General features: G+C 35.0%; 5 protein-coding genes across 5 annotated transcripts; 2 read left to right on the top strand and 3 right to left on the bottom strand.

The window, feature by feature from the left end:
- The first annotated feature begins 573 nt into the window (after positions 1-573).
- LOC149654646 (G protein-coupled receptor 161B-like) lies at positions 574-1,626 on the top strand. The gene has a single exon (XM_089845285.1). The coding sequence runs from the start codon at positions 574-576 to the stop codon at positions 1,624-1,626; it is 1,053 nt and encodes a 350-aa protein (XP_089701411.1).
- Positions 1,627-1,724: 98 nt separating this feature from the next.
- On the bottom strand, positions 1,725-4,869 carry LOC149654647 (ribitol-5-phosphate xylosyltransferase 1-like). The gene is made up of 6 exons (XM_089846229.1): positions 4,671-4,869; positions 3,562-3,780; positions 3,154-3,253; positions 2,780-3,085; positions 2,536-2,706; positions 1,725-2,448 (listed from the first exon to the last, which is right to left on the bottom strand). Exons 1-6 carry the CDS (start codon positions 4,807-4,809, stop codon positions 1,983-1,985), a joined length of 1,401 nt encoding a protein of 466 aa, XP_089702355.1. The 5' UTR covers positions 4,810-4,869; the 3' UTR covers positions 1,725-1,982.
- Positions 4,870-5,082: 213 nt separating this feature from the next.
- On the top strand, positions 5,083-6,366 carry 140up (RPII140-upstream gene protein). Its single transcript, XM_089846247.1, has 7 exons — positions 5,083-5,277; positions 5,356-5,521; positions 5,584-5,672; positions 5,755-5,822; positions 5,891-5,969; positions 6,032-6,133; positions 6,204-6,366. The coding sequence occupies exons 1-7, from the start codon at positions 5,171-5,173 to the stop codon at positions 6,283-6,285; spliced, it is 693 nt and encodes a 230-aa protein (XP_089702373.1). The 5' UTR covers positions 5,083-5,170; the 3' UTR covers positions 6,286-6,366.
- Positions 6,124-9,958, bottom strand: twf (twinfilin actin binding protein). Its single transcript, XM_089846235.1, has 8 exons — positions 9,813-9,958; positions 9,534-9,611; positions 9,179-9,453; positions 8,426-8,530; positions 8,232-8,357; positions 8,001-8,151; positions 7,228-7,349; positions 6,124-7,154 (listed from the first exon to the last, which is right to left on the bottom strand). Exons 1-8 carry the CDS (start codon positions 9,835-9,837, stop codon positions 6,987-6,989), a joined length of 1,050 nt encoding a protein of 349 aa, XP_089702361.1. The 5' UTR covers positions 9,838-9,958; the 3' UTR covers positions 6,124-6,986.
- Positions 9,959-10,134: 176 nt separating this feature from the next.
- On the bottom strand, positions 10,135-12,655 carry LOC149654650 (uncharacterized). Its single transcript, XM_089846213.1, has 2 exons — positions 12,349-12,655; positions 10,135-12,279 (listed from the first exon to the last, which is right to left on the bottom strand). Exon 2 carries the CDS (start codon positions 12,250-12,252, stop codon positions 10,513-10,515), a length of 1,740 nt encoding a protein of 579 aa, XP_089702339.1. The 5' UTR covers positions 12,253-12,279; positions 12,349-12,655; the 3' UTR covers positions 10,135-10,512.
- Positions 12,656-12,773: the final 118 nt, after the last annotated feature.

Raw genomic sequence — 12,773 nt, forward strand, 5'->3', positions numbered from 1 at the left:
GAATATCGCGGTTGACGAATGTAACGTATGTCAAAGACGTTTTCAAAACAAACAAGTCAACTCGAGTGGGTGAATTTTCCTCTATATCGTTCACGGTGGAAGTTAATGAGAAAAACGGGATAAATTTCTTTTCAATTCATTTTGTTAAGTCAAAAATCAGCAACGTACACGCTTAATTAGCATGTCCTACACCTACCTTGTATCTTCAGTGTGAATAAAAAAGGAGCAAAGGGGTCAATAGCAAGGCAAAGGTCAAGATGAATGTTGTTATCAATTCTTATCTCTATCCTATACCGCGCGCTAATGGGTTCATGTCGTTTTTATTACTCTCTGTCTTCGAGTCAAGAGGCAAACGCTACATTTGGTCACCTTATTGTTTACCAAGCACTCTAATAATAATGGCTCGATCTCTCCATCAGGCCATCAACGCTACCTACTTTTATCGCGATTTTCCCGGCACCTGACATCCTATACTAATCTTAGACTGATGTAATCGCTATAATGAAACAAACGTCATTTAATATTCAACAAAGAACGCGACTAGTTTAGGTTCCCAAAAAGTAGCTAACTAAAATGGACGAGTGGAACATTTACAAAATTATGGCACTCCTAGCTATGGTTATAGTGATCGCGATATCCGTGATTAGTAACACATTCCTGTTCTTTATGATCACTCGTAACCCGGTCCTTAGAACCAAACCGTCCAACGCCTACGTGCTAAGTATATTCTTTGACGGAATGTTGTCCTCCGTCACAATAATGCCACTAGCTTTGGCCAATTTCGTCGAAGAAGGTCAAGTGTTCTCGAAGTGTTGCAGCTTAATTGGTTTCTTAAATTCGGCCTTCATCTTCTCCAATGTCTTCGAGTTGTTACTTATAACCATTGACCGTTACTTTGCCATTGTACATCCGATGTTACACTCGGCTCATTTGAGTTCAACAAGGAGTTTGATCAGTATTATGGTGGCATGGACATTCGCGATGGTTTTGGCGGCCTTACCTTTTTTTGGCATGACGGAATTCGTCTATGACAAACACCGAATGCAGTGTGGATACTTGGTATCAAACAGTCGAGGAAAGGAATACGCGATCACAATTTTGTTTCTGGTTTACGCGATACCATTCTGGAGTACCATGATTATTTACGGTTTCATATTTCACGAGGCCCGTGCAGTTAGAACGCAACTACGTCCGTCATACATCCTATCCACAATATCAGGGTCGTCATCGATAGTTTCCTCCACCTCGGACATCCAACAACAATTACCTTCACCCGATCCGAACCCCAACAAAATCTCAAAGGCTACTAAAACCCTCACGTTACTGACCCTGCACTACTTGATTTGTTACATGCCAGACGCTGTGGTTCAAGCGGTGACCATTTGGGGTTCGTATCGCGGCGCACTTACACCAACTAACCAGTGGACCCTGTGGCTATGCTACTCTAGTTTCGCTACCCAGCCATTGTTATACGGAGTTTGGGATAGAAGTATACGAAAAGAAATAGCTAGAATGATACATCGCGCAAAGAGAAAACACAGCGCAGCGAGCCACGACTTTCGCAATTCAAATTTTCAAGGTGGACCAACAGACTTTGCGCAATTTTTAAGAGACACTGCAGGATGAAGCATTTTGAAGAATTTCTCACAAAGAATGGACTGTAAAAATTGACCACCAATTTGTTATGATACAAACCATGAAGGAAAAGAAATGTAGACACACAGTTTAACAAGATAATCAATTTATTTGAAAATTCCTAATATAATAACAAATTTTGATGTAAAAATCCGAAAAATGGCTATATATATAAACTAGCTGTCAATTTATTTGATTCAGACGTTTCTTTTTTTTTTTTTAAATAAATTTATGGCACATGGGATGTCTACAAAATAGGACATTATACACTTTTGTAGGACCGCGACTTCTACTTTAAAGAATGAACGTAAAAATATGTATAAACATAAAATATTTATTTATCATTGTCACAAATTCCACGAATGCGAATTTATCTTGGATGTCCTATTATTAAACAAGTTTTGTTTAAAAAGACCAATGACGCGATCGCGTAATTTATTTTTAAAGTCGTCGTACCAGCGAACTAACTTTACTCTACGCGCAATTTTTTCGTCTTGCGAAAGAGTTTTCTCCTTTTCAATAATATCGTATATTTCTTCCCAATCTTTGACGAAAATTACGGGAGCCCCAAATTCTTTTAAGAGTCTCAAAGGAGCTCTAACACTCTCTTTCAACGCGTAACGTTTGCTCTCACTATTACCGCACCTTCCAGGCGTCATGACGTCCTCAATAACGGGTACCGAACCTAAGGACATGGCTTCGTAAATTCGGTAACACTCGGAGTTCATCCCAACGGGACTCAATGTTAAATCACTTAGACGTAAAGTATGGACGTAGGAATCCAAACTATCTTTAGATTCTTGGGCTTGCCAACTGAATTGTTATAAATATTCAAAGAAATAAATGTTTCCTTGAGGTTTTTAACATTTCTTTTATTTCTGGGGAGTCAATTTAACTTACTGTTGTCGAACTTTAATATGACAAACAGTTCCAAGGCCATTCTTTTGAAGAATACCTAAAAGTTTTTCGCGCGATGATTTGGGGTAGATGGTCCCCAAAAAATTACACATAAAAGGGCGAGGAGAATTGATATCAAGAGACTGGGCATCCATTTTAGGAAAATTACGATACCTAAGTATTGATTAAAAACAACTGTCTCAACAGGGGGACCCTTGACGCTGGCTAACTGAAAGAATTAACTTACGTCGCAACACCCAAGGGCCACTGATAAAAATATTTATTATCCACCATAGGACTATCATAGACTAGAAACGTGGCATTGGCTAACCCACCCCTAAGGGTCGAGTAAGGAAGAAGCCATTCATTCCTGCATTGTTCACTGCCCAATACCACTAAGGCCAAGTACTTAAGGCGAGTCAGATGAGGTAGAAAATCCAACCACATTTTAGCAAATGCAATTTTTTCCGAGCTCATTCCATTTAGGACAAGAATTAAATGGGTTACGTCAGCCGGAGCCTTACTAGGTATTACCCCAGGCCCAGTTCGAAACCTTTATTGTTAAAGTTACATATAGTACAAGGACCTTAACCAAGCAAGATAGTTTTTCCATTTTCTCACTTGAATTTTATATTATCAATTTTTCTAAAACCGTAACTCCAAATACCATCCATTTTTTTCTCTAGTTTGCCATTGAAAATGTGTTCCCATAAATATAACCCTTTATAATCAGTATAACAACATTACTAAACTGTCTACACATTTTCTAAGACATCAATTAGCCTTATTCCTGATCAGCGCCACCTACCCATAGCGGCGACTTTGAGAACTACTGTAAGCGGCAAGCCAATCAGATGTCGCTAAAATCTGGTGACGTCACTGACTGGCACTCTCTGGTCTTACCAAAAATGACGTCACCAGATTTTAGCGACATCTGATTGGCTTGCCGCTTACAGTAGTTCTCAAAGTGACCGCTATGGGTAGATGGCGCTGATCAGGAATAAGGCTAATTAAGTTTCAAGGGTTCACCTATGGCTGCCTTCCCCCAAATTTCAACAGTAACCTCCTTTGACATATCACCCTCTCTACTTTCCTCCTTGCCATGGTGGAAATTTTTGCCAAAATCAAGGCTCTTATTACTCCACCACTTTGGTAAAAACTTTGATTGTGATTCCACAATGGCATTGCCTTTTTTTACTTCTTTTTCGATCTGTAATTCCTCTCCCCATGGATTCCAGTCATCTTCATCTATATTGGGAATCAATTTACAGGAAAAGCAAGCGTCACACTAAGATCCTGTAAATCATTGTCACAGTGCAAGGTAACACTGAGAGGCTAAATGTGCGCCTGTTTTTGTTGTTATGAAGTCTTATGTCCCCTTTTCCAAAATTTTACTAAATTGGATATGTTTTTACCCCTAAATGTTGCTACCTTCTCCAAATTATTGCTAATAGGGAGCTAACAGTTCTGACCCTGAAACGTCACACCCTTCTATATCTTACTGGAGTTTCATCCCCCCTAACGGTTGGAAACAGTATTCTACGCCCAAAAAATGCCAACCAGAGGGGGGCTGCGTGACATCAGACTATCTCTTCCCCCTAGCCAGTTGATAGCTCCCTATTAGCTTGTTTATTGCCACCTTTACCACTAAATTGTTTAGTTTCTTTCTACACAGGGCCGGTTTAAAAGTGGGGAGGGGGGCAAGGGGGTACTCCCCCCCCCCGTCGCAAAGTTTGTTGGGGGGGCGCATTGAGTTAAACTATTCCCCCTTAGCAACGTTTGCTGTTCCTTTTTTTCCCGACTTAAGGGGGGGGGCGCGTGCAAAATTGCTCAATCCGGTCCTGTTTCTACCAATCTACTCTAAAAAGAGGCGAACTTCTAGCCATTTGTAGCAATACCAACACAACAAGCAATCTGTGCTTTCAAATTATGTGTGACAAAAACCAATGCAATTAAAACAGTTTTGGGTTTAATATATGTTTAAAAGGCAACAAAAATATTGCATATATCGCGTTTAAAAAACCAAATTCGAAATAAATTATACATAATAACAAAATGACATTTAGGGTTAACCTATTTATAACATAAACAAACTGTCAATCGGCCAAGGCTTAGCGTACATAAATATTTTTACATACCTGGCATAGACCATACACGTTGGTTATAATATTTATTGTTCGAAAAGCTTTTAGAGAGTAGAAAATATCCGGTATAACACGTAACTAAGCAATATAGTATAATTACCGCGATTACAATTCTTTTCAAAGTAATTGCCATTGTTCCATCATGCTTCTGTCATTCCCGCGGACTGTATTGTACAGGAAAGGAAATAAGCACAATCACGGAGTACAATAAATTTAGAAAACTACTTTTAACGGGCCGATAGATTTTTAGAATTAATTATAAGCAATTATCAATTCAAACAATTTATTTCCCGACAAATTTTTATAATTTCATGGCTGGGCATTGGAAAAATACCTTATAAAAGTTTTTGCTTATTTCCGTTTCTGATACTCTCACGCCGGCGTTGACCTTAGTTCCAGGTTATTCTGGTTTCCGGAAAACTGTCTAGTTTCGGTTTCGGTTTCATTTTTTAAATAAGAACAACAGTAATAAACTACTAACTAAATCGCTTATAATGGAGAACGACATTGGAGGTATGGGTAGTGAAATCTACCGTCAAGATGCAACTGCATTTGACAATGAAACTGGATGGGATCGTGTTAAAATGATTTTTCAAAGAAAGTATGTTAAAATTAAGTTATTTAGGCCTAGCTTAAATAGGTAGATTTCCTTTGCCAATGCTACTTATTTTCATTATAGTATGTTTGAAGAAATTTCACCTGAATTGACAATGTGTAATACAGTAACAGTTTGTGGGGCTTTTACTGGTGGGACATTAGGGGCTTTAATAAATGGTCAAACAGCCAAAGAAGACTGGCTTAGGAAAAATAAAGAAACACTATTTGTTCACCCTTACATGGCAAAGGTGGGGGAATAAGCCTAAATATAATAATAACTTTATAAAATAAAAATATATAATTATTAAAGAGATCATTGCAAGATAAAATGATAGTGGAAGTAATGAAAGGTGGCGCAAAATGGGGCCTAAAAATGGGTGCACTTAGTGGAGCATATTGGTTGGTAGAAGTTCATGCCAAGCTAAGCCTTGGCCTTACCATAAGCCTTGGCCTTACCATAATCATGATATCTTTTTTCTAGCTTAATCACTAATTCTATAATAGCTTATAGAAACGATGGAGGATTTCTTGAACACATAATTGCAGGAAGTAAATACTAAAACTAAATTAGGCCTATTTAATTTTAGGCCTAATGTGCCTAATTTTAACTTTTGTAGCGACAGCTGGCGCCATCTTTAGGATAAATTTAGGATTACGCGGTATGATTGCGGGAGGTGTTGTAGGCTTAACCCTTGGGTATGTTATAGTATGTTTTACCATTTTACCAACATACCTGTGACGTATTTAATACATTTTAGAACAATTGCTGGTACAATAATGAGCGCTTCCTTTTACTTTACTGGAACTTCGGTTAAAGAAATGCGTTATTGGCAACATGATTATTGGAATAAATATTTAAAGTAATTTAAATTTATTTTATTCACATCCAAAACGTTTTAATTTTTAATTAATTAATTCTTTTTTTTATAGAAAACAAAGAGAAATTCAAGCTTCAAAGAAAGCCGATAATAATAATAGTAATATTGTTAATAATGAACCTAAAACTCCTTAAAATTAAATTAGTATCATTAATTAATTAATTAATTATATGTAGAATATATTTAAAAAATAAATTGTGTAAATTTTCTTCTAATCATGATCAGTTTCCCTTTCAATTAAAGCTTTTTTTTTTTAGTAAATAAATATGTTTATAGAGTCCAGACAATACCTCAGTCTCAGTACCTGCCTGGCAATAACTTAATTTTCATAATTTAATTTAACCAGGGAATTAATTTAATGGCAATAGTAAATCGTTGTTGATTATTAATAGTTAGAGCTAAACAAAAGCTTTAAAATAAAATTGAGATGGTAAAAATCGGTTAAGAAATTAAAAAGTTATGAGCTTTTAAAGTTAAGCCTTGGTTGAATAAGTTTTAAGCCTTGGCGAGTCGGAGTTACCCAACTTACTTCCCTCATAACTTCTTTAATTATAAACCGATTTCGACGTTTTTGGTCTCATTTTAAAGCTCTCAATTAGCTCTATAACCTAAAATACTTGTCATTTCACGATTATCAATTATGAATATAAAAATTATTAAATTACTTTCGCGTTCACCCTTATTGAATCATAAGCCACCGGAGACTGTTCACATTTTCACCACTTAACACGAGATAAAGGCACAAATGTCTCGGTGTAAAATTAATTAAACCCCCTCATCATCACTCATTGGTCACAAAGCTCAAAATTTGTCAGCCTAGACGCTCAAATTTACCTTAACTATTTGGAGCAGTTTCTTCTTTAGGGGATTTGATTAGTCTTCTGGCTCCACGATTTGTTGGTCCCTTGGGTTTTGCAAATTTTTGTTTGTAGATGTTTAATTTTGGGTGAATTTCGTCAATCAAGAAATCTTCCGTTAATTCTTTAGCTTCCCCAATTTCAATCTATTAAAAAAAAAAATAGTTAAGAATAGTTAAAAAAAAATGATTATAAGTAAAAAAGACTAATTTTTTTAACCTTTTTTGCAATTTCAAGGCCAACTCTGTTCTCTATGGAATCGAGAAGAGGATTTTTGCAACTTGAATACAACATTCTTTCTTTTATCGGGCAATTGCAACTAGGCATGCTGTAGATAAATACTGAAATATTGTTTAAATAAGTTTAATTAACTCTTAAGTACTCAAACAAGTCTTAAAGCCTGACACGTGTCCCAATATTTGAATCCAGGTGAAAAAAGCTAAGGTTAAAAAAGGCAAGGTAAAAAAAGCCAAGGTAAAAAAGAGAAAAATCTCTCAAATCCCAGAAAAAATCTCTCAAATCCCAGAAAAAATCTCTCAAATCCCAGAAAAAATCTCTCAAATCCCAGAAAAAATCTCTCAAATCCCAGAAAAAATCTCTCAAATCCCAGAAAAAATCTCTCAAATCCCAGAAAAAATCTCTCAAATCCCAGAAAAAATCTCTCAAATCCCAGAAAAATCTCTCAAATCCCAGAAAATCTTATAAATTCTTGATAAATCTTTAAATCTTCACAAATCTTTCAAATCCCAGAAAATGTTTCTAATCCTTGATAAATCTTTCCAATCTCACAACTTCCATAAATTTTAAAAGTCCAAAAAAAAAAAAAAAATAAATCGAAACATTCCCAATCTTTCTTGACTTTCTTACCATTGGCTTTTATTACTGCGTTTGTGGATTTTTTTACCATGGCTTTTTTGTATTCGTAAATTTGTCTTTTATTACCTTGGCTTTTTTTTCCCATTGGCTTTTTTTACCGACAACCCAATATTTACCTATGCTATCAAAAGAGTCCCCTTCATAAGAGTGTGGAAACAGGAATAAATGATATCTTGCATGATCAGTTGGAATTCTACGCGGTAATTGTCTAACAGAGGTTGATTCCGTTGACTCTAAGTTAATTTCTTCCTTAGCTATATCTATGCTCTAATTAAAAAAACTAATTAATTAGTTGCCAATCAATCATCATCCTAAAATTTCTAATTATAGATAAAAAACACCCTTACAAGTTGAACATAATTAATTTTTCTATCTTTCAAATCAAAGAGAGCTGACATGGCATCGTCTTTAACAGGGAAAGATACTCCTTGCATGGTTTGATGTTTAGTATCAAAGCCAATTTCGACTCCAGTCTTAAAATGAATAACAAAGATTAAATAAAAACTTTCTTTAAAAACCTTAAACAAACAAACAAACAGACCTCATTCTTTTTGATTTGTTTCAATTCTTCCTCAGCAAAAGTTAAAGGTGCGGGTTCTTTAGACGCATTTAAGTGTCTTTTAAACCCTCTCAAATTAATATCAGTCTTAAAATAAAACCATTAAAATCAATTAAACATATTCAGATAATTGAATAAGTTAATAAATCAGGGTTCATACAACTTTTGGAAAACAAATTTCCCTGATTTCCCTGAATTTTACTAAAAATTCGAAATTTCCTTGATTTCCCTGAATTTTACTAAAAATTCGAAATTTCCTTGATTTCCCTGAATTTTACTAAAAATTCGAAATTTCCTTGATTTCCCTGAATTTTACTAAAAATTCGAAATTTCCTTGATTTCCCTGAATTTTACTAAAAATTCGAAATTTCCTTGATTTCCCTGAATTTTACTAAAAATTCGAAATTTCCCGGAATTTTACTAAAAAATCGAAATTTCCCTGAATTTTACTAAAAAATCAAAATTTCCCGGAATTTTACTAAAAAATCGAAATTTCCCTGAATTTTACTAAAAAATCAAAATTTCCCTGAATTTTACTAAAAATTCGAAATTTCCCTGATTTCCCTGAATTTTACTAAAAAAAAATCGAAATTTCCCTGAATTTTATTAAAAATTCTAAATTTCCCTGAGTTTTCCCTGAGGTTTTTGTCAACTAATTATTTCCCTGATTTTTCCAGGTTTGTATGAACCCTGTTTTCCAGGTTTGTATGAACCCTGAATAAGTTAATTTCTTACTGTTGTGGCTCCAAACATTTCCATTTTAATTTGGGCAGAACCAAACTCCTTTTTAAGAGTAGCTTTTGTTGAAGCGTAAAGCATTTTCTGTCTAACAGGGGAATTGTCCGGAGACCAACTAACAAACACCCATTCGTAACCGGAATCATTTTGACTATCGAGACGGTAAAATAAATAGGATGGTTGTTTTTCTTCCACTAATTTCAACAAGCTTTGGTCGTAATCTTCCTCCCAATTACCCGAAGTTTCAACTGATTCGTCGAGAATTAATTGCTCTAAAATTAATTTAAAACAACACACCCACTTGGTCAAGATCTATGATGCCGAAACTTGTAAGGTTTCACCTTATTTTTACCTTCTTTTATAGAAACTTTGAAAGCCCTAATTCGACCGTCTTTACAAGTACCGAAAAATTTACGTAATTCATCATTCCCTTAATTAAAAATCCAACTCATTTAAATTTAATTCATTTAAACCCGAAATAATTATGAAAAAACGGCATCTGAAGCCAAGCAAGATAACAACATTCATAAAGTTTGACGTCAGAAATTTACCAAGGCTTAGCGAATATTGGCATTATTGATTCAAAATTTAATTTAATGATAAAATAAAACATAATTAAAATAATATTTACCCTGAATTCCTGTTTGATGTGACATTTTTACTATGTGGTTATCCTCCCACTGATGACGGGACACTCTGGGTCGTGAAAATGGAACTTCTAAATAACTATCCACCACTATGGGCTGGGTGAAGCCAAAATGTAGAATTAGAATAGTAACCGGTTATTTGGTGAATTTGGTTTAAGCACCGAACCGCACTGTAGGATACCTTCCCATATATTTTCTTTTACGGTGCGTACAGTGCCAATAAACTATAAGCCTTAAAGGATCACCTTACTAAAAAAATAGACCAAAACAAGTCGGACAAGACAAAATAAAGGTTTCTCCACGAAATTTTTTTTATATAAAAAGAACGTTTATTTATTTTTCATTTATTTTAATCAGAAAAAATTAACATTTAAATACAAACGAAAAAATTGAAATATTTTCTAATGTAGCGCACGCCCAACAACCGTTAACATTAAAAATTATCTAACTATTTAATTCTTAGGCATATATCTTAATTAATTAATTAATTCAAATCTCATGGCAAAAACTAAACAAAATTTGTTCGTTATTTCAAAAAAAAAATAATAAAAATTCCAAAAATGACGTAATTACAAAACAAAAAGGAAAAATATTAACTAGATTTTCCTATTAACAAACTAAACTAAAACTAGGAAGTGAAATAATTCAAATTTAGTGTTTATTTTTCAAATCTTAAACTCTTTTTTAATAATCAAATCGCCTGACTTTAACCCTTTGCTTATAATGATATTCTTTCAAGTAAGATTTAAGGGATTTTGGCAACTTAAGGCTGTTAATTCCGTCATAAGTGATTTTATTACAAATAACTGATCTACTTAAATGTTGAAGAGAAAATGGGAAAGTTCTGTGCAAGGGAATGGTTAACATTGGATCAAAATACATGCAACAACTCGGATCTTTATAATGCTCAATAAGCCCACAAACAGTTCCAGATGAGAAGACCCCTGGATCATGTGAATCGAAACTGAATTTATGATTCCATTGTTCAATTCTCGCATGGAGAGTTTTCCCGTACCGTTGAAAACTGACACTGAATAAAAACTCTTCCTGAGCACTGTCTCTCAAAAGAAAAGTTCCTTCCGGTTTATTTTCCAATAACTTTTCAGCTTCGTAACGATCCATTTTTCCCCAATAACAGCTACAACTCGTGATATCCAATAAATCAGGAACTAAGCAATGAATGTAATCAACTTGGGTATGAATCGGAGGTGAAAATAATCCGGATAAACTCAATTCTTGAAGCATCTCCAAGACATTCCTCGATAAGATTGATGACTTTTCATTTGATTCCTCGATGGATCTCGATAAATTTCCTGTTGATTTTAATAACAGATGATTTTGAAGGTACATCGCTAATTCCGAAATGGAATGTTCCTGGATTGCCGGTGTTGGGGTTATTTGCTGTGTTAATTGCTTTGGTTTATATCCTGGTGGTGGCTCGACTCCTTCCTCCATTTCTTTAGCTCTTTGTAACCTCGCTCGTTCGTCCCAATCTTCTACTGGGTAATCATCGATGTTTATCTTCATTTCATCAATAAACAATACGTCATTTGAGGTTGATTCAGTTGAATTAAGTTCATCTTGGGAGTTTGAATTCTCTCCCGTCATTTCCATCGCTACAGAGGCCGAGGCTGATGCCGATCCTGCAAGCTCCAAATTAGGCGGCAATCTTTCATTCCTATACGCTGACATATCCGTATTGCTTTTAGAAGATGAAGATGAAGATGAAGATGGGCAATCTTTGTTGATTGGATAAGAACAAGATGCCGATGCAACAACTTGATTCTCAACAGAGATTGACATCAAATGGTCTTCATTCCAGCTGCCACCATCTTGCGTCTGCGATTCCTTAGTTTTAAAACTGGTTTGCGATGGAATATTCGTTTGTTGTCGTTCTTCGTTATTAGCTGTGGTAATTGCACTTGAAGAGAACTGAGTTTGAGTTTCTAATGGCAATTTAAAACCCGGATTATTGTTGTCTTTTAAGCAAGAAATACGATGGGTTGTTGTTGTTTTGGTGGTGGTGTTGGAATTCAGTACACATTTTGGTAAACAATCGACTTTTGAAAAATCAATCAACTCCGCTGCTGTTACGGAGCTAGAAGCCTGATCAGTGCGCCGGTATACAGTGCAGACGCAAGTATCGTTATCTCCAGCGATAGGGACACTTGTATTTGAGCAGTCTCGTACTTTAGGACCAAATTTGAATGACCAAGGAGATTTTCTTTTTTGGGTTACTTCTTTTATGCCCTTTCTTCTACGACAAAACGTTAAAGTTTTAAGTTTCTTTTTAACCCCGCTTTGTTGGCTTGATGTTGACCCAAATGAGTCTGCACTGGCCATCATTTCATCTTGAGACTCAGCAGTGTGAGAGTCTTTTTTCAAAGTTTTCTCTCTAACCCCACTAATATCTTCATCATCCATCTTTAAATGAATTCAATAACTCTTTTTCTAAATAAATATTTCAGGAAATCATTCCTGGAACTATGGAAATAGGCTAAAAATAACCAGGAAACTTACATTATTTCCCATTGAAGCCAAGTCTTAGCAAGTACGACGTCAACATTAGTAATACAAACAAAAGGAAATGAATGGAAAAAAAACTCGGCCGAGGCTTAAGTTTAGACGATTTAAACTTAACTTTGTATCAACTACACAAGATTTACCGCTTATTTTAACGAAATTTCTTGAATCTTTACTAACTATTATATTAATAAAACTATAATTAGTAAAACTCTAAATAACGTTAGAGGGGTTAATTTAGAATTATTTATTACACAAACAAATTGAACGTTCCCATTGCAAATTTTTTTCACGGAAAAACAACAATGACCTAAAAACAAGTTACAACTTGTAAGGAAGTAAGGAACTCCGGAAATGCAGCGATTTCATTGGTCGGTTCAAACACGGCTCAATCGATCACGTACTTTAGTGCTTATTTCCAT

This window comes from Phalangium opilio, unplaced genomic scaffold, assembly GCF_054372755.1.
Source record: "Phalangium opilio isolate 3A_F unplaced genomic scaffold, DU_Popi_V2 ptg000079l_1, whole genome shotgun sequence".
Classification (NCBI taxonomy): domain Eukaryota; kingdom Metazoa; phylum Arthropoda; class Arachnida; order Opiliones; family Phalangiidae; genus Phalangium; species Phalangium opilio.

Bases quoted from the DNA above. Each gene is read 5' to 3' on its own strand.
- LOC149654646 (XM_089845285.1), top strand. From the start codon at position 574: ATGGACGAGTGGAACATTTACAAAATTATGGCACTCCTAGCTATGGTT.
- LOC149654647 (XM_089846229.1), bottom strand. From the start codon at position 4,809: ATGGCAATTACTTTGAAAAGAATTGTAATCGCGGTAATTATACTATAT. The intron at 3,781-4,670 runs GTATGTAAAAAT...TTCCCAATATAG, and splicing joins ACGTGTATGGTCTATGCCAG to ATGAAGATGACTGGAATCCA. The intron at 2,707-2,779 runs GTAAGTTAATTC...ATCAATACTTAG, and splicing joins TGGCCCTTGGGTGTTGCGAC to GTATCGTAATTTTCCTAAAA.
- 140up (XM_089846247.1), top strand. From the start codon at position 5,171: ATGGAGAACGACATTGGAGGTATGGGTAGTGAAATCTACCGTCAAGAT. The intron at 5,673-5,754 runs GTTGGTAGAAGT...TCTTTTTTCTAG, and splicing joins GCACTTAGTGGAGCATATTG to CTTAATCACTAATTCTATAA. The intron at 5,823-5,890 runs GTAAATACTAAA...TAACTTTTGTAG, and splicing joins TGAACACATAATTGCAGGAA to CGACAGCTGGCGCCATCTTT.
- twf (XM_089846235.1), bottom strand. From the start codon at position 9,837: ATGTCACATCAAACAGGAATTCAGG. The intron at 8,358-8,425 runs GTCTGTTTGTTT...ATTCATTTTAAG, and splicing joins AACAAATCAAAAAGAATGAG to ACTGGAGTCGAAATTGGCTT. The intron at 8,152-8,231 runs GTAAGGGTGTTT...TTTTTTAATTAG, and splicing joins AAATTAATTATGTTCAACTT to AGCATAGATATAGCTAAGGA.
- LOC149654650 (XM_089846213.1), bottom strand. From the start codon at position 12,252: ATGGATGATGAAGATATTAGTGGGGTTAGAGAGAAAACTTTGAAAAAA.